This window comes from Pistacia vera, unplaced genomic scaffold, assembly GCF_008641045.1.
Source record: "Pistacia vera cultivar Batoury unplaced genomic scaffold, PisVer_v2 Contig351, whole genome shotgun sequence".
Taxonomy (NCBI): domain Eukaryota; kingdom Viridiplantae; phylum Streptophyta; class Magnoliopsida; order Sapindales; family Anacardiaceae; genus Pistacia; species Pistacia vera.
In genome coordinates this window covers 608,360-627,047 of record NW_022196170.1, presented here as the reverse complement: position 1 = coordinate 627,047, position 18,688 = coordinate 608,360, and the positions used below count along the sequence as shown (strand labels likewise).

Below are 18,688 nucleotides of genomic sequence, written 5' to 3'. Positions count from 1 at the left end.
TGTAAATTTGGTTACACAGACAGACGTCAAGTCAAAATATTTCTGGTGAGAATTTTGACCAACCGGATTTCGTCTTGTTCAAAATTTCCAAAAGATTTCTTCAATCATCTGCCACACCATCATTTCTATGATGCCTAACTAAACCCACCAGTCATTCTTTCTCTCGACCCTTTCTCTTATCAAATCTTGTTTCAAGTTTTTAACATTTCTGCCCTTTTCTGTATAGTAAAATGAATTATTTTAACCCTAATGGATACGTAAATATACTCTTGGTTTTGTGTCTTTATCTTTTTGGTTTGGGATAAGGGATTAATGGCCACTGAGGTTTGGGCATCAGTATCATGTCTGCCTCATTTTCATTTCTTTACCAAAAGTATAGTTCCACTTTAAGGTGACAAAAGGCTAACAAACAACAATTGTGATGCTGCTTGATTCATCAACAATAAATAAAAATCTTGCAGGATAGGGTAAGGTTACCTCCTCCGACAGCCCTTAAATCAAAGTAGGATCGACTGATTTTCATCCACAGACTATGTCAAGAGGATAACGTTACCCTCAATAGATAGAAAAGAGAACTAGCCCGACATACGAGAAACCAAGAGCATTTTTTTTTAAATTTATCGCTCTACAAGAGGGTTTTGAGATTGAATATTACTCGCATTAAGTCTATTGTCTACTCTTAATTAAGAGTAGCATTACTTGCTAGTTTACCTATACTTGTTCCCGCGATGTATCCTCTAGACCAAGCATTCTGTACAAACAAAAACTGAGATTAGAGGGCAATGGCTACAATGTGTTTATATCTTAACACAAAATTTCCTCACCTGGAAATACAAAACCGCCGACATTTAGTACCTGCATAAAAAATTCAAATTCATTTAGACACATATAAACACTCTCGCTTATTTATCTAAGCTCTAGGGTCATGAATTCAATCCTACAAGGTGGAATCATCATGTTATTATGTTAATAAAGGAGAAGTTAACAAATGGTAATTGGTATGGAACTATACCTCTCTGGCGAAGAATAAATGTGAACGTATTTTGCTTTCCATTGTGTTCAAAGAAACCTTCATAAAGGCAAGAACAATGGAGTTACATTTCCAAAGCATACATGGGGGAGAGGGATACAGAAAAAATAAAATAATAAGAGAGTACCTCAGACAATGGAACACCACCAGCAGTGACGAACTCATCCTTGAATTGACCCTTTATCAGAAAAAAATTTATATCATCACAGAAATGCACAAAAACATTGAAACGAATTAAATTTTTTTCAGGTCCTACCTTCCCAGTCATTTCAAATGTACAATGCTTTAGAAGATGAGCGATGGAAATTAAAGAGTTGTTTGAAATGGAAGCCCACAAGGTATTTCCACATAAACCCTGCATATAAACTAGAAAAAACAACATTCATAAGGAAAATTTTGCAAGCAGATGCCAAATATATTATCTTTCTATTTGAAATGGCATTGATACCTCACGGTCCAATATATATTTCCAGAATCTTTTCACAAGGCTGAATTCTGAAGGACATGAATTGATCACATTTTGCTTCTGTAGAGATTGATTAAAAGCAAGAAATTATCAATTTAAAAACAACTAAGCAGAATGCTATTATGTAGTAGTAGAATCCATCAAGTTTGAAGCCTATTGATGTCACCGCATTACTGTCCTAGAGAGATCGATTCAAACACCAAAACTATCCTTGTTTGATTATAAGCTTACTTAAATTATCAAATTTACTTGTTTATATGAAAATCGGTATATAAAATGGGATTTTTCTTGAACTATCATAAATCTCAGCAGCAAGGCAGCAACAATAATACATCATCGCCTAATTAAGAGACTAATGGTACTTCTATCAATGTCTGGAATAGGAATTTAATGAAGACAAAGAATTACCACAAACTGTTTCTTGTGTTTACTAAGAATTGACTTCATATCTTCTATATGTAAATCAGGTATAAAATCCACTATAAGTATTCCTGCATCCAAATGCCAGCAAGTTCAGAAACTGAAGAATATAATTGTTATAGTCACAGAAAAAATAGTTATCTTTACCTTTGTAACCTGAACTAAATAGATCACGGGCACCCCAAGCAGATAGCCGAAGAATTACCGGCCCATTAAGTCCCCAACGTGTGACTAACATGGGGTCAACCAAAATTTGCAAGATTTTGGTTTAAGTGCAATACACTTTTGAGAATGTATATAAAAGCAATGAGAAATACTTGCACCTGCCTCCCCCAGAAACTTTCACCTGCGACCACCAACAAAGTAAAATTCTCATAAAACTCTCAATAAATCAAAACCCACCAATCAGGTAAACTTCTGCATCGACATTTACACTATAGACCAAGAGAAAAAACCTTTGATAGAGGCTTCCCCTTCTCTATAACAAGAATATTAAGCTTAGGTGCAACAGTCTTGGCTCCCATGGCTCCATAAATTCCAGCTGCTCCTGCACCAACACCTCTTGACCTGACTACCCATCAAACTGAAACAGCATAAAAAATTCCATCTTCATAACGAAAACCAACCAAATCGCTTGCATATACAATTACAAGTTAAATAACTCACCATTTCCCATTGGGGGTTGAATCTAAAAGCAGAAAACTTCTGTTCTGGGAGGAACCCTTAACAAAAGAGTTGTAATATTTTTAAAAAATTACATAGCGGTCCTTAAACTTAATAAAATTATTTTTAAAAACCCAAGTTTTTTTTTTTTTTTTTTTCTCTAAGAATAATGTCATCATATACCGTATATCCTAAATTTTACGTAGTAACTACTAACCGGTATCCAATCTCGTGTTTTCCCCTCTTTCTATTTTCCCGCCCATTTCAATTCCCTAACCAGAAAACCCACCGGAAAATAACCAACTCATTGCAATTCTTGTTTCTCTCCGAGAAATCAACACAAAAACATGGACAAGAAAAAGATACCTTCTCTTCCTTCCAGTCTCAACCCACTGGCTGAATCACTAGACCCGGTCATCTTTCGCGAAGGCTCGCAGGTTCAGGAGCAAATGAATCTTGGAAACTACTTGAAGGCCTTACAGATGGTCAGAAAATCAATTTCTACTCACCAACACTCGCCTCACCTTCTGTACCTTGAATCTGTAGCTCTCCAGTTTCTTGCAAAAACAGCGGCCAAAGATTCTAAGGAAATGGTCAAGTACTTAGATAAGGCATATCAGTCGGTTCAGTTTGCCGTGATTTCGTTTCCCCAATCAATACATTTTTCTTCTTGTAAAGTCACTATTCTCTATCAGATGGCTTTGCTGAATGATAAAGATTGGGGCCAAGCAATTCGAGAATGCAAGAACGCGTTAATGATTGAGAATTTACGTGATCCGGGAGTGGATAAGTTCCTTCCGGAGAACGAAATGCTGAATTCGAGTAAAGAATGGAGAATTGAGAGTGAGAAGCAGATAATTAGGCAGTATCTAGAGCTTTGCGAGGACGAGCAAAAGCAAGTTCAAAAGGCAAGCCGTACATTAGTGGAGATGAAGAAGGAATTTGAAGCAGAAATGGATCGCTGGCGCTCGTTTAAGCAGGTAAAGACTCATTATGGTCCGGAGAAGTACTACGAGTTTAGGGTTGACAAGAAAGAAAAACTTAAGTGCTTTTGGGGTACATTGAGTGATAAGAAGAAAAGTGCTCTCTGTAAAGTGAGTATTAAACAGCTTGAAACGCATCGGAAGTCAATCAATTTCCATTTGGCAGGCAAGGAAGCCATTGATTTCGCAAAACAGCACAAGACTTGGAAGTTCTGGGAGTGCTGTGGTTGTGGCAAAAAGTTTGGGGTCTTGGAGGCGTATAGGAAGCATTTCATTGAGCATCGGCAGGATCTTGATTGGGTGGAATCGGAGTTACAGATTCCTAAGAAGGCTATTGATTTTATTACAAATGGTGAGTGGAAGGCTTTAGATGCCAAGTACTGGGTAAGCAAGATTGTCAGTAGAATGAATTCGGAGGCTTTTAGTGCCTCTGATGGCAACCTGTTTGATAAGCAGAAATTCAATGAGAGTGCAGATGATTTAAGTGTGGATAAAAGTGATGAGAGTGTGCAGCAGGATTTGATTGCCAACAATAAGAGTGCAGAGGATTTAATAGTCAATAAAAGTGATGAGAGTGTTCCGGATTTGATTGCTAACAATGAGAGTGCAGAGGATGTAATTGTCAATAAAAGTGATGAGAGTATTCAGGATTTGATTGCCAACATAAGTGATGAGAACGAATCATCTAACCGTGCAAGGATTCTCAACCGCATTCGTGGGTTGTTTCGGTTGTATAATGGTCTTTCAAAGACATATCTTCAATGGACAATACGATTTACAGTTGAACAGTTTGAGGAGCTAATTCCCTTTTCGCACTGTCTTGGGCTGGAAGCGATCCAGATCATCTGCCTCTTGGGAGCTGCAGAGCTGGAACAGATAAGTGAATTCCTCCTTAATCTGAAAGCTACTTGTGGTAAACTTACCAATCCTAAGTCGGTTAGCCATATGTATGATACTCTTAGTTGTGTACATGTGTTTGATGTCAAAGAGGAGGATAAAATTGGTGAAGCATTAACAAGACATCTTTTAAATAAGGAATTCTTGATGGGACAGGAGATTAATATAACTATTGATTTCGAACCTGTTAAAGATAAGGATCTTCCTGATAGTTATGGTTTAGTATCATGGTTGTGCAAAGGTGCAACAATCCAGATAGTTTCAAAGGCATGGACCAGTCTGATAGACTCTCAAAGACAGAAATCAAAGAAGATGTTTCAGATATTTTGCGATGAAGATGTACCAGGGGCAGACTTAAATGATTCTAGATTAAGCATTGAGGCTATATTCACGTTGGAAGCAGTTGAGAGAGTTGAAAGGACACTTCATGAAGAGATTGAGGAGGGGGATAGAAGTACACAGGAATCTTGTTTCAGACTCTTGAAGAGGATGCAGAAGGAACTTGAAGGGGATGGTGATATTGCAAGTATGATGGAGAAATCTTTGATCTCCAATCTTGTGAAGGATATTCTAAGTCGAGCAAAAGAACTAGCAGGTTCATCTAATGGAAGTACTGATTCTAAAAGTTTGAGTGAAGAAGAGGAATCGAAAATGGTTGAAGGATTGGAATCCGGCGAAAAATTGGTAACATCAACATTACGGAGGAAGAGACTCGAGACACTAGAAAAAGTAAGTTAGCAAATTATATTGATTTGCATCACAACTTCAAATTTATGATTTAGACTTACGTTATGTACACTAAATTTTAGGGATGTGCTAGGGCGTGTAAAGTCTTGGATAATTGGGGTTTGCCCTTTGATGGCCGGCTGAGGGGATCTACTACTATTGTTTGATGCCTTGTTTTTTTTTTTTTTTTTTTTTTTTAAATCTTTGGTGGCTGTGTTGCTCTTGTGGTGGTTCTATTCCTGTTTGTTTGGGTATGTAGCGTGGCTGTTTGTTTCCCTTCAGCTGTGGGGCTGGTCCTTCATGTTTGCGGTTTGGATGTTGTGGTTGTGGGGCTGGTTTGTGGCTGGCAGAGTGTGCCGATGTGTCTTGTCTGTTTGGTGTTTGTATAGGCTTGCCTTTTGTTTAGTTTTTGGTTGTTTTTGTGTTTTGGCCTGTTTTTTGCTTGACCGTTGTTCGATCTGTACATCCTAGGGGTGTTAGGCCCATTTTGCGTCTGCATCCTTGGGTCTGTCCAAAGGTAGAGGATTGATGGGGCTGCTTGCTCCCTTTCTGTATTCTTTGTTCTTTTCTAATATAATTACTGGGTTTACCCCAAAAATCTGATTTGTTAAGTAAACTTTCCAATAAAAATGAGAAAATTCTATTTGTTTGCTTTTTTTTTTCTCACTGTGTTTATTCTTGCAGCTGGCCTTTCTCACGGCAAAATCGTGGCAGCATAATTGTGTCATGATGCAGCATATATTGAAACTTGAGAAGATGTCTTTATATGACTGTAGCTCAATGATTGCAACTCTATTGAAGTCATTCTTGCAGGTTTGCTTCTGGATCCTCTGGCTGATTTCTTAATACTTTAATGCATGATGGTTTAAACTGAATTTCTTGTTACTAGGCAAATCTGGAAGGTCTGAAGTATGATTGTACAGCAGCAGCAGCTCTTGCATCAGATATAGAACAAGATAAAAGGAAGAAGAAGAATTCTGCCAAGGATAAAAAATCCAAGGTCTTAACAGCTGCTTCTGGTTTTGTTTGTTTATACTATGAAAGCTTTTTAACTGTGTTCTGCATATAATTTTCTTGTGAAGTTTGCTAATGTTTGGGTAATATTTCAGGGAACTGACTGTATTAAGCCCTTTCAGCTCCATCAGAGTGATGGGAAACAAGAGTAAATCTCTTATCCTGTCCCACTTCAATGCTCAAATCATAGAGCTTTTTCCTCTTGAATGTTGCTTTTTGTCTACAGTATCTTATGTGAATAATCTATGAGTTTTCAGAGACAATCCAGATTCTGAGACTGGTTTTTCTGCAAGTGCTGAAGACTTGACAGCATCGATTTTGAATGACACAAAACTGCTTGAAAAACGTTTGGAGGATCAGTGGATAATTGAGAATGAGTGTGTAGAGAAAAGAAGATCTCAAGACAATGCCGAAAATGTTGAAGGCCTAAATCTTGGTACCTCTGTTTTACCTCTCATTGAACATACTTATCAACTATCTTGTAGCTTATGTTCTGAATTTTGATGTGCCAGATGACATAGCTCTAATAACTTGTGCGTTTTCTTTTTTTCTTGGTTGAATCTTGCAGATTCTTCTGATGAAGTAATGAAGACTGCTGAAGAGTTGGAAGCGGAGAGGAATGTAAAGAATGAAGGTGAACAAGAGGAGCTTTCAGAGAAAAAGATGGAGGATTTGGATTAGCATTTGAACAGACATGAAGATGTTGAAATAGTTTCCTTGAAAAAATTTGTATAGGAAGTACTGTTGATCTTTAGAAGATGTACAAAATGTTTTTGAATTGAAACTACTTATGGATATGACTGCACATATATACAAAGCTTCTGATGGAATAATAGCCAACAAGGCAATCCTATTTTCCATATTGTACAGTATAGTAATGACAAGGAAGATGCTTAGTAAAATAAAGCAACTTAATTTTCCATTGACAATTATATTTTTAAAATTAATGATGTTAATCTTGCGGAGAGTATCATAATGGTTTATCTTGTTTTGATCTTCTTGCATTAACATATTTATCTTCCTTCTCTTGCTTGTGTCCCTTCTCATTAACCACTGACATACTTTTTGTTGGCGACAGATATGTAAATTTTCTCTCTTTGCTATGAATGTTGGCAACAGGTAATTCTTGACTTATGGGAAAACAAACCATTTGTATCAATGTTAGTAACATCTTGTTTTGTGGGACAGTGTTCATTTGCTTACTTCTCTTTAATTTTCGGTCTCTAAAGCTTTCAAGATGCATCTTTTTTTTTTTTTCTTTATTTACTTCGATTGAGTGGGGTTTTAAGTTAATTTTTGTGTTAATGGTAATGAGTTTTTTAGTTATTGAATCTCTGCTAGTAAAACCTTTATATTTGTGTCAAATCCCGGATCCAACTGAATAAATATTGTATTCCTCAACTCTCTGTAACAAACAACACATATTGATAAACAAACAATCGTCAAGAATTCATGATCAAGATCTGTATATAAACACAAAAACAAACACAAACACAAACACAAAGAAAAGAGAGAGACGGAGCAAGAGGAAAGTTTGTTTTGTATTTTAAGTGCAAAATCTGTTTTCCTTTTCTTTTTTCAGGGTAGAGAAGATTGGATTGAAATGGGAAATCTGCTATGTTGTGTTCAAGTTGACCAATCCACAGTTGCCATCAAAGAGAGATTTTGCAGGTTTGATGAAGTACTTGAACCAGGATGCCACTGTCTACCTTGGTGTCTAGGAAGTCAGCTGGCTGGCCATCTCTCACTCAGGTTGCAGCAATTGGATGTGCGTTGTGAAACCAAGACAAAGGTTTGAGCAAATCTCTCATGATTTTCTGCAATGAATGTCAAACTTTTTACCAAATTTTCTTGCATGGAAGATCAAAAGATTTTTAGTTTTTGGAAGTGAAGAAGTGGGGTATGACGATTGTGTTTGCAGGATAACGTGTTTGTCAATGTTGTGGCATCTGTTCAATACCATGCCCTGGCATATAAGGCCAGTGATGCTTTCTACAAACTTAGCAACACCAGAACCCAAATTCAAGCCTGATGGTATGTTAAAAAGATAAACGATTTCTGAATATCCTGATGTGTTTCGGTTTTAATATATATATATGTGATTGATTGTTCAGTGATCAGGGCAAGTGTTCCCAAGATGGACCTGGATGATGTTTTTGAACAAAAGAATGAAATTGCAAAAGTTGGTGAAGAACTTCTTGAAAAGGCGAGAAATCATCAAAATTTCTTCAGATCCATGTCTCAGAGTAAGTTTTAACTAGTTGCTTGTTTTGACTTGCAGGCTATGTCTGCATATGGGTATGAAATTGTTCAGACACTCATCGTCGACATTGAACCAGACGGCCATGTCAAACGTGCGATGGACGAAATTAATGTCGGTGAGCCATCCATCTCTGCCAAACGAGCTTTTCTCGGTTAATAGTTTTATTATTCTGAATAAGTTGAATTCGGGCAGCTGCAAGGCTGAGAGTAGCAGCAAACGAGAAAGCAGAAGCAGAGAAAATTATACAGATAAAGCGAGCAGAAGGCGAGGCCGAGTGCAAGTATCTCTCAGGAGTAGGTATTGCCAGGCAGCGCCAAGCGATTGTGGACGGTTTAAGAGATAGTGTGCTCGGATTCTCAGAAAATGAGCCGGGAACTACTGCTAAGGACGTTCTAGACATGGTCCTCATCACTCAGTACTTCGACACCATGAAGGAAATTGGAGTTTCTTCCAAATCTTCATCTGTGTTTATTCCTCATGGACCTGGAGCTGTTCATGATGTAGCCACACAGATTAGAAATGGGTTGCTTCAGGCATCTTCTCTCTAGAACTCTTTAAATTTCCTGTGAGGTTTGCTCGAGGTTACAGAGTGAACAAGACTTTTTGTTCTTCCTCCAGGATTTATCTGGTCTCTGAAATGTCATCAAAATTTGGGTTCCACTTGTAATATAAAACGTGTTAAACTTTCTATGTCCAACTTGTGAGCAAACTGTTCAGCATCATGATAGTAGAAACATTGACACATCAAGAAATAGAATTGCTTCAGATACCCACCAAAGAATTAGAACAAAACTGCTCTCAAAATACCAAGATTCAACATGAATTTTAACAAAAGATTGTTGATGATTGTTAAGAACTCTCAAAAAAGTTTTCGACACAGGTTTGTGACCATTCTAATTTTTATTTTTACAAATACATTGAGACTCAGTCTCAACAAACAATTACCCTGTGCTCCTAATGCCTACTGGAAGGTTCTCCCTCAGGGTTTAAGAGCCAACAATCGCAAACTCAGAATAATAATTTTGGACTGTCCAGTTATCCTCAATTCTTGAATGGAGCTCGAGGTTTGGGTCAGTCAGGAAATTATAGAGCTGATTATGACAAAACTACCTATATGTTGTTGCACAACCTTTTCCTGGTGGTTTTATACCTCTCTCTAGAGGTAGAGGCTAAGGTAAGCCAAGGTTGATGTGTCAAAGTATGCGGCAAACCTAGTCATTCAGCTCTTCACTGCTATCACAGGTTTGATCATGAATACCGGGGATTCTCAACATCAGGTTTTCCAAATTCAGGCCATGCTTTACCATATGCTACTTAGACTCCTTTTTCGGCAGCCTCAAATGATCTTACTCAAGCATTGTTTGCTGGAACAATTGGTTCAGCTAACCCCTTTCACAACAATCTTGCAGCCTATCATGATTGTTCAACATATGGAGGACAAATGATGAATCAGTTTGCTTCTGGTACTGTTGGTTCCTCTGCTGCTCCACAAGGACTGACTCCTTATCAGAACAGCTCTACTGGACCTCTCTTTAATGCTGCACAACCTAACATCACTCAGTCATTTGATGCCAATCTTAGCCTTAGTATCTAACAATGCAGGTGTAGCAACTCCATATTCTAGAGCATCCAACCACATGACTGCTGATCACTCTAACATGCTGACCAAGTCCAACTACTTAAGAACTTCCAAAGTTCAAGTTGGAAATGAAGAATCTCTGCCAATAACACACACGGGTATGCTGGTGTTACCATCTTTTGACTCAAATAGAATTGTCCAGCTTAGAAATATCTTGTGTGTACCTAACATTGCAAAAAAATTGTTAAGTATCTCACAAATTACCAAAGATAATGATGTAATAGTAGAGTTTTATGCTGCAAGAATGTCTTGCTTCAAGGAAAAGTCAAGAATGGACTATATCAATTGGACTTTTCAACACCTGCAACTTCTTCTCCTGATGGTTCCAGCCTTTCTGGTCTTTCTACTTCACAACAAGCTCTTGCACTTTATTCTACGACAGAAGATGTTGATTCTTTTTTAGCCGACTCATCTTATGTTACTGGCTAAGTTTCCAATAAAACTTTAGATCGTAACACATCATAGCCTCCTAATTGCTCGTACCACACAGTTTTGCCAGTGTCCAAGTCAAGTACCAAGATAGAGTTTGCGTGGTTTTCAGATTCAATACACTTGTCAGAAGTAGTTGGAACCGTTTGATTGTTTTCCGCTTCTTGGCATTGGCGTACTCGAAGTGGAGCTGAATAGAGATTCCCTGTAGCTATATAGACATGGTTTCTAATGGGGTCAATTGATGGGCTGCTTCCCCAAATGGCTGCCACTGCAAATTCCCCCTTCTTGCCAAAATTGTTAGGCAACATGAAGGTTTGCCATAGGATCTTGCCTTTTTTTGCATCTAATTTAACAGCTGCCACTGAAATATATGAACCCCAAAATGCATATCAAAAAAAAACATAAGGCAGTGTTGCAGATTTTAGAAGACGCCATGAAAGTAGGAATCAAATTTATGTTGTGGTAGGGAATAAAAGACTGTCTGAATCTATTTGGCCCGTAGAGGAGCCAGCCAGCCAGGGAGGACCAAAATTTATATTTTCTTTCCGTTGCTACATAAACAAAATCTGATATGCACTTAAATCTATGACTCACTTAAAAAGCTAACCGGGACGAGGGTCTTTAAAACCATCCATGAAAATTGCAAGGGCACCAGATGTGCGGTGTATTCAGGGCGGTTGGATAAAGAGTAAGGCTCACCAGAACTGCTTGCCTCTGCTCCTCGCCTATCAACTTTAGACTCCAATCAAATAACCCTTAACCTCAAGACAATGTTCCTGGGCTTCGTTGAGAATTCAAGTAGTTCTTGATGCAACTGCAATTTGGTAAGGCATGGGGATGATAATGGTAAATAATTAATTATGTGCATTAATTTTAATCGTTAATTCCAAATTAGGATATGAATTTTAGATTACACATTATCCGGTGCAATTTCAACACAACATTGGCCCAGTATTCAATCAACGAGGCCTTTGATTAAACTTAACACCATTATTGGCCCAAATTTTATATCTACTTTTGAGGTACTTTAGCCAATCATTCATCGCTCTAGTGGTATATTGTTAAGATTTGTTGAGATTTGATTGACGTTAGTTTTGGAGATAACTCTCCTACACATATTGTTAGTTTTGGAGATAATCTCGTTGCACATATTTAGGAATATACATGCTGGGAGTGTTAAGATTTGTTGAGATTTGATTAAAATTAGTTTTGAAGATAATCTACTGCACACATATTTAGGAATTTGTAATCCCTTCTTTCAAGGAAATTTGTTGAGATTTATTTTTTTTCCTTACTTATCAGATTATGATTTGATCTGTTATGTGTATATATATAGCATTTTCACAAAGAAACGTAATATAGAAAAATACAACTTTCTCGATTCTTATTTTATCATATTTGGGATCATAGGTTGAAATTTGAATAAGTTATTTAAGATATAATAACTATATTCCATTTATCGGGATCATAGTTGAATCAAGTCAGGGACCATAGATTAAAGAGATCATCTTTCTCAATCTTCCCTCGTTCATTGGAGGAAGCCATGGTTCACGTCCCTTTCTACCGAACTGTAAGATCTCTCTTTCAACTTTCAACTCTCATATTCACTCTCACCATTACATATTTGTTCTTTCATTTTCGATTTTTGGATTGATATTAATTTATTTGTGTAATGTTGATGGTTAAGAGGGAAGACATTCAAGAAGCACGTCGTCCGTATGAGAAGGAGCGATTAGATGCAGAGCTGCGGCGGGTGGGCAGTACGGGCTCCGGTGTAAAAGGGAGTTACTGAGGGTTACATACACATTGAGCCGCATTCGCAAAGCTGCAAGGCACCTTCTCTTTGGTGAGAAAAACCCTCCGGCTTTTCGAAGGTCAAGCCCTTCTCCGCAGAATGAACGGTATGGGCTTTGGACGAGAGCCAGAAACAGCTCGATTATGTCTTGGCCCTTACCGTTGAGAACTTCCTCGAGCGTCGCCTTCAAACCATCGTCTACAAGAACAGCATGGCTAAGTCGATTCACCATGCGATGTCCTCATCAAGCAGAAGCATGTCAGATAAAAATTGTTAGAATTTCTTCCGAATGAATGAATTTTGTTTCAAAATTTATTTGGTTTTGTATTTGGCAGTGTGGGGAGGCAGGTGGTGAACATTCCATCGTTCATGGTGAGAATGGACTCCCAAAAGCATATTCAATTTTCTCTCACAAGTCCCTTCGGGGGAACTGGCCGCCCTGGAAGAGTGAAGCGAAAGAACCAAAAGACAGCCGCCAAGAAGGGTGCTGGCGGTGATGGCGATGAAGATTGAACCTTGGACTATGCCCAACCTTTACATTCTTTTTTTCCTTTTTCTTCACTTATTGGTTCTCCAATAATTATTTAGTGGATGTTGGTATATTTTCTTTTTTATTAGTTTACTAATTCATTAATTTTACAGCCTTCATTTGTTGTTCTTGTTTAAAAAATTGCATATTTCTGTTAGATGAAAAGTCATTGTGGTCACAAGTCCAGAGTAGAGTTTCTTTACCGAATTTGTGCAACACCATATTGTAAGCATTCCTGGATATGATGAGGTACGTGAACATCAGAAGCATTAGTTAAAAAGAATCATGCCGACTAAATATCAGATGTCACTAAACAGAATTTACATAAACATCGAAAGAATTCTTGAAACTATAGGCACTAACAATTGAAGAAAATATAAGCCAAACCATCCAAGGAGTCAAGCAAAGAGCAAAACAAATTACTTCCAACAACAGGAAATTGATATACACATTCAGTAATACAGAATTCACTAGTTTTCAAGAATAAACCAGTCAAATGAGGGAAAACAGACAAAGAGGAAGAAATAAAACTTCCAAATCGATCCCAAAATCAACAATATGATAAATAATCAATAAACATCCACTAACATTTTAAAGGTAATAAAACGGCACCATAATCAATTGCAAGTCTAATTCTCCGGGTACAATAATGAAGAGAGAGAAAGAGATACAGCAAGGATATAAACTATTGATTAGTAAGGCAAAGTTACTTTTCCCAGAAAAATAAGTATTCTATCCAAACAATTTCAATCATTACCCTTTAAAAGTTCAGTTTATGACTTGTATAAACCAACACATGCAATTCCAATAAGAATGAGAATTATAACCTGTGATTTTAGGGTAACTAATATGGGAAATGTTATACGTACTAACGGATTTTACTAACTAGTATACTAATTTTTGTTAAAATTATAAATGGTATCCGTACTATGCGTATGATACACGTACTATACGTATGGTACCCGTACACTGATTAGTTAGTACCCAAAATATTATTGAACTAATATAGTGGGAATAAGTAATAGATCAAGGAGAAAACAAGAGATAAAAGGAAAAAAGAAACAGAAATACATCTAGCTGAGTACACACACGGCAATATTCTTGAACAAGTTACCTGTCTCTTATTATCACAGAATTACAAGAGAAGATAGTTCTCCAAAACCCAATTTCCACGAGGTAAACAGACGAAACATAATAGTCAATAGAGCTGCTTTCCCAGTATTATATAGACTTAATCCTCTATCTTGCACCTCACTGATCGCCACATGATTGCTAAAACTGAAAGAAACTGACAAAATTTCAGTAATCAGCCTAACTAATCACACTCTTACCATTGCAATTCCCAAAAAACATAATCATGCAAAAGAAAGAGCCCCTCAACACAAACAATACATCTCAACCAATTATAATGAACTTCTCTGTAACACCATACATTCTTCACAACCCAATAGTTCAAATTCAAAGCTATTCACAATCTCCAAACAACAACACCTACAAAACCAAAAACCCATTTGCAAAATCAACAAATCAACTCAAAAACACTTAACATACAATGAATAAACAATCAATCTCTGAAAAATTAAAATCAATTCCCAGTAACAGTTGACACATAAAGCACAAATTTTCATCACACAAAAAGCTGAGAAATAGACCTATAAAGCTCTTCAAAGCTAAGTCCATTAGCGTTGTTATTGTAAATCTCGTGAATCACATGCTCCAAAATCTTCCACGTCTTCTCTGCGTACTTCGGATCCACCATGGCCCGGTGCTTGAACGCCTATATTTAAAACGTCCTCTTCTTTGGACAACTTATTACGGTTTGTAAATACAATAAAACTATGCTTACTCACAATCTTACTAACCATCCTGGCATAGTATGGGTACTATGCGTATGGTACCCGTACTATGCCGTTATATTTTCCAACATCGTACTATTGTTAGTAAGATTGTGAGTAAGCATAGCATTACTCTTGTAAATATTGTAAATACTGATTAGTTGTTAATCTTTAGATTAGTTACAGATTAGTTAGTTAGTTAGCTTCACTAATTACATTTTATGTTATAACTAATCCATTGTAATAGTGACTATATATAGTCTACTTGTCTGCTTCTATTTTATTCTTCAAATAATAAAAAGAAAGCAGTTTATTCTTCATTCTCTCTCTTCTTCTCAGCTCATCATCTTCTTCTTCACGAAGCTTAATATGGTATCAGAGCATATTTGATCCGTTGCAAATTTGCTTGTTTTTTTCCCTTCTACGCTGATTGTTCTTGCCTTTGTCAATATGGCCACTCTGTCCTCGAACGCCGATGATTCCAATTCTGAAGAGCGTACAAATTCGAATCATTCTGCCATTGATGAACCTTCCAATCCTTACTATCTTCATCATTCTGACAACCCTGGGCAAGTGCTTGTCTCGCAACAGCTCACTGATGAGAATTACACCAATTGGAGTCGCGCGATGTTGATTGCCCTATCTGTGAAGAACAAAGAGGGATTTGTTGATGGCTCTATTTCTGACCCTAAAGGTACTGACAATAATCTACTTAATTCCTGGACTCGCAATAATAATATTGTTATATCTTGGATCTTAAATTCGGTTTCAAAGGAAATTTCTGCCAGTATTATTTTTGCTTCTTTTGCCTGAGAGATTTGGCTAGATCTTAAGGATCGTTTTCAGCAGAGGAATGGACCTATAATTTTTCAACTTAAACGTGAATTGATGAATCTGCGTCAAGAACAGAGTTCTGTTAGCGTTTACTTCACAAAGCTGAAAACTATATAGGAAGAATTGAGTAATTACCGGCCTAATTGTTCTTGTGGAAAGTGCATTTGTGATGGAGTTAAAAATCTTAACAATCATCATCAAATGGAGTACATAATGTCTTTCTTAATGGGACTTGATGATTCTTTCTCTCAAGTTCGTGGTCAGTTGCTTCTCATGGATCCGATGCCTCCTATTAATCGTGTTTTCTCTCTTATTGTTCAAGAGGAACAGCAAAGGAGAACCAATCCTTCCTCTGATTCGAGCAATTCTATTGGCACAATGGCATTTGCTGTTAAAACAGATGTAGCTAAGTCTGGTGGTCTTAGTTCTAAATATTCTTAGAATTCTAATTTCACTGTTCCTAAGAATCAGAAAAGAGATAGGCCTTATTGCACACATTGCAAGATTCTTGGACATACTGTGGATCATTGCTACAAGATACATGGATATCCTCCTGGCTATAAATTCAGATCTAACAACAATTATATTGCAGCTGCTCATCAAGTTTCTACTACTGATAATAAATCAGATCACTCTAATTCTTTTGGAGGTTTTGTACAGAATCTGAACTCCGATCAATATCAGTAGCTAATGTCCATGCTTTCTACACATTTGAGTAGCTCAGCAAAGGTCACCAATGCTCCTGATCCTGCTCAAACCAACTGTCTAGCAGGTATTTGCTTCTCTGTCTCTCTGAGTCCTTTATTTTCCTCCAATCAGTTCTGGATTGTAGACTCAGGAGCTACTCGACATATTTGTTCACAAGCTAGTGCTTTTGTTTCCCTGCATTCTATTCATCACACGACAGTTACTTTGCCAAATCATTCTCAGATTTTGGTTCATTTTGCTAGTGATGTTAAATTGCATTCTGATCTTGTGCTTAAGGATGTACTGTTTGTTCCTCAATTCAAATTCAACTTGATCTCAGTCAGTGCTTTAGTAATTGGATCTGCCCTTACAGTGAGTTTTCTCCCTAACTGCTTTGTTATCCAGGATCTATCCACCAAGAGGATGATTGGCAGGGGAGACAAAGTTCAAGATCTCTATATTCTTAATCTTCATTGTTTGAATTCTAATTCCAATGTTTTTGTCAATAATGTTTCTGCTCACATTTGGCATAACAGATTAGGACATGTTTCTTTTAAGAGACTTGATTCTTTGAAAGATCAATTGAAATGTGATGTAACTAGATTACATAAGGTGGATCCTTGTTATATTTGCAAGACCTTTTGAATCAAATAATCATTTGTCCAAATTTCCTTTTGATCTTGTGCACTGTGATATTTGGGGGCCATATCCAACTGTTTCTTATACTGGTCATCGGTTTTTCTTGACTCTTGTTGATGATTGCACTCGGTTCAATTGGGTATATTTGTTGAAGAATAAGTCTGATGCTGTCTCTGTGATACCAAAGTTTTTCAACATGGTTTCAACTCAGTTTAATGCCAAAATCAAGGTGTTTCGATCTGATAATGCACCTGAGTTATCTTTTGCTGAGTTTTTTCAAGATCAGGGTGTTTTGCATCAGTTTTCATGTGTTGAAAAACCTCAACAAAACTCAGTTGTAGAACGCAAACATCAGCACTTATTGAATGTGGCTCGGTCATTGTTTTTTCAATCCAGGATTCCAGTTTCTTTTTGGACAGATTGTGTTCTTACGGCGGCTTTCTTGATTAACAGAACTCTTTCCCCACTATTGAGACACAACACAACTTTTCAGTTGCTATACAAAACAGCTCCCGATTACACTGTTTTTTGAGTCTTTGGTTGTTTAGCATTTGTTTCCACTTTAGCTACTCATCGAACCAAGTTCCAACCTCGTGCTCGAGTTTGTGCTTTCCTTGGCTATCTGCCTGGTGTGAAAGGTTATAAGTTCTATGATGTAGAAACCAAACAAGTGTTTCTTTCCCGCAATGCGTTGTTTCATGAGGAAGTATTTCCTTTTCATGCTATTACTAGTTCCGATCAGGTTCTTGATCTGTTTCCAGATTTAGTTCTGCCCCATTCTTCATTATAGGCTCTTTTTATTTCAGATCTTGATTCCTCACCTGTTCATGATCCACTTGTTCCCTCTGGTGATACTTCTACTTCAGCAGCCAATATTCCAATAAATGATACTCCAGCAACTGATTCTTCATCTACTGGTGTTGTTCTTCGCAAATCTACCAGGATGATTCATCAACCTCATTACTTGAAGGATTACCACTGCAATTTGCTTGTTGGTTCTTCTACTCCTGCTTCCACTTCTGCATATTATCCAATCTCTAACTATATATCTTATCATGGCCTTTCGGATTTCCACAGGCAGTTTTTGCTCAGTGTATCTTCTCAGGTTGAGCCTCAATACTATCACCAAGCCGTGAAGTTTCCTGAATGGAGATTGGCTATGCTGAAGAGTTAAAAGCTATGGAGGAAAATAACACCTGGACTATCACTTCTCTTCCTCATGACAAACATACCATCTACTGCAAATGGATTTATAAGATCAAACTCAAATCGGATGGATCTATTAAGCGACATAAGGCTCGTTTGGTAGCTAAAGGCTATACACAACAAGAAGGTTTGGACTTTATTGACACTTTTTCTCAAGTAGCCAAATTAGGGACTGTAAAGTTTCTTCTTGCCCTTGCTGCCTCCAATAATTGGCATCTAGCCCAATTCGATGTCAATAATGTTTTTTTAAATGGCGATCTTCTTAAGGAAGTCTATATGGATCTCCCTCTAGGCTATCCTAGATAGGGGAGTCTTCTCCATCTCAAGGCAAACTAGTATGTAAGCTTCAAAAGTCAATTTATGGTCTCAAGCAAGCTTCGAGACAATGGTATTCAAAATTTTCTCAAGCCTTGATCAAGTTTGGCTTTCTTCAGTCCAAGTTCGGTTATTCTCTCTTTACAAAGAGTCATGGGTCCTCGTTTATTGCTCTTCTCGTTTATGTGGATGATATCATCCTTACTAGTCCTTCACCTCAAGCTATTGATGAGCTCAAACAGTTTCTGCATACACAGTTTAAGCTAAAGGATCTTGGTGGTCTCAAGTTCTTCCTTGGTCTTGAGATTGCTCAGT

At 37.3% G+C, this 18,688-nt stretch overlaps 2 protein-coding genes and 2 pseudogenes across 3 annotated transcripts; 3 read left to right on the top strand and 1 right to left on the bottom strand.

Moving 5' to 3' along the window:
* Window positions 1–531: 531 nt before the first annotated feature.
* Window positions 532–2,500, bottom strand: LOC116139453. 2 transcript variants are annotated; one of them, XM_031425118.1, is made up of 9 exons: window positions 2,372–2,500; window positions 2,064–2,262; window positions 1,905–1,987; window positions 1,479–1,556; window positions 1,287–1,385; window positions 1,158–1,208; window positions 1,013–1,069; window positions 825–855; window positions 532–751 (listed from the first exon to the last, which is right to left on the bottom strand). In XM_031425118.1, the coding sequence occupies exons 2-9, from the start codon at window positions 2,152–2,154 to the stop codon at window positions 738–740; spliced, it is 504 nt and encodes a 167-aa protein (XP_031280978.1). In that variant the 5' UTR covers window positions 2,155–2,262; window positions 2,372–2,500; the 3' UTR covers window positions 532–737. The 2 variants fall into 2 exon arrangements, with proteins under 2 accessions (XP_031280978.1, XP_031280977.1); XM_031425117.1 differs by lacking the exon at window positions 532–751 and having other exon boundaries at window positions 758–855.
* A 5,256-nt stretch (window positions 2,501–7,756) lies between these two features.
* On the top strand, window positions 7,757–9,205 carry LOC116139451 (annotated as a pseudogene).
* Window positions 9,206–12,076: 2,871 nt separating this feature from the next.
* LOC116139452 lies at window positions 12,077–12,841 on the top strand (annotated as a pseudogene).
* Window positions 12,842–16,216: 3,375 nt separating this feature from the next.
* On the top strand, window positions 16,217–18,026 carry LOC116139474. Its single transcript, XM_031425139.1, has 4 exons — window positions 16,217–16,688; window positions 16,816–17,139; window positions 17,401–17,594; window positions 17,643–18,026. The coding sequence occupies exons 1-4, from the start codon at window positions 16,217–16,219 to the stop codon at window positions 18,024–18,026; spliced, it is 1,374 nt and encodes a 457-aa protein (XP_031280999.1).
* Window positions 18,027–18,688: the final 662 nt, after the last annotated feature.

What these genes read in the sequence shown, in the direction of transcription:
- LOC116139474 (XM_031425139.1), top strand. Translation starts at nt 16,217, where the DNA reads ATGTCCATGCTTTCTACACATTTGAGTAGCTCAGCAAAGGTCACCAAT. An exon ending in CTATATTCTTAATCTTCATT is followed by an intron (nt 16,689 to 16,815) that starts GTTTGAATTCTA and finishes TGATGTAACTAG; the next exon opens with ATTACATAAGGTGGATCCTT. An exon ending in CTATTACTAGTTCCGATCAG is followed by an intron (nt 17,595 to 17,642) that starts GTTCTTGATCTG and finishes TCTTCATTATAG; the next exon opens with GCTCTTTTTATTTCAGATCT.
- LOC116139453 (XM_031425117.1), bottom strand. Translation starts at nt 2,154, where the DNA reads ATGTTAGTCACACGTTGGGGACTTAATGGGCCGGTAATTCTTCGGCTA. An exon ending in AACACAAGAAACAGTTTGTG is followed by an intron (nt 1,557 to 1,904) that starts GTAATTCTTTGT and finishes CAATCTCTACAG; the next exon opens with AAGCAAAATGTGATCAATTC. An exon ending in GTGGTGTTCCATTGTCTGAG is followed by an intron (nt 1,070 to 1,157) that starts GTACTCTCTTAT and finishes GCCTTTATGAAG; the next exon opens with GTTTCTTTGAACACAATGGA.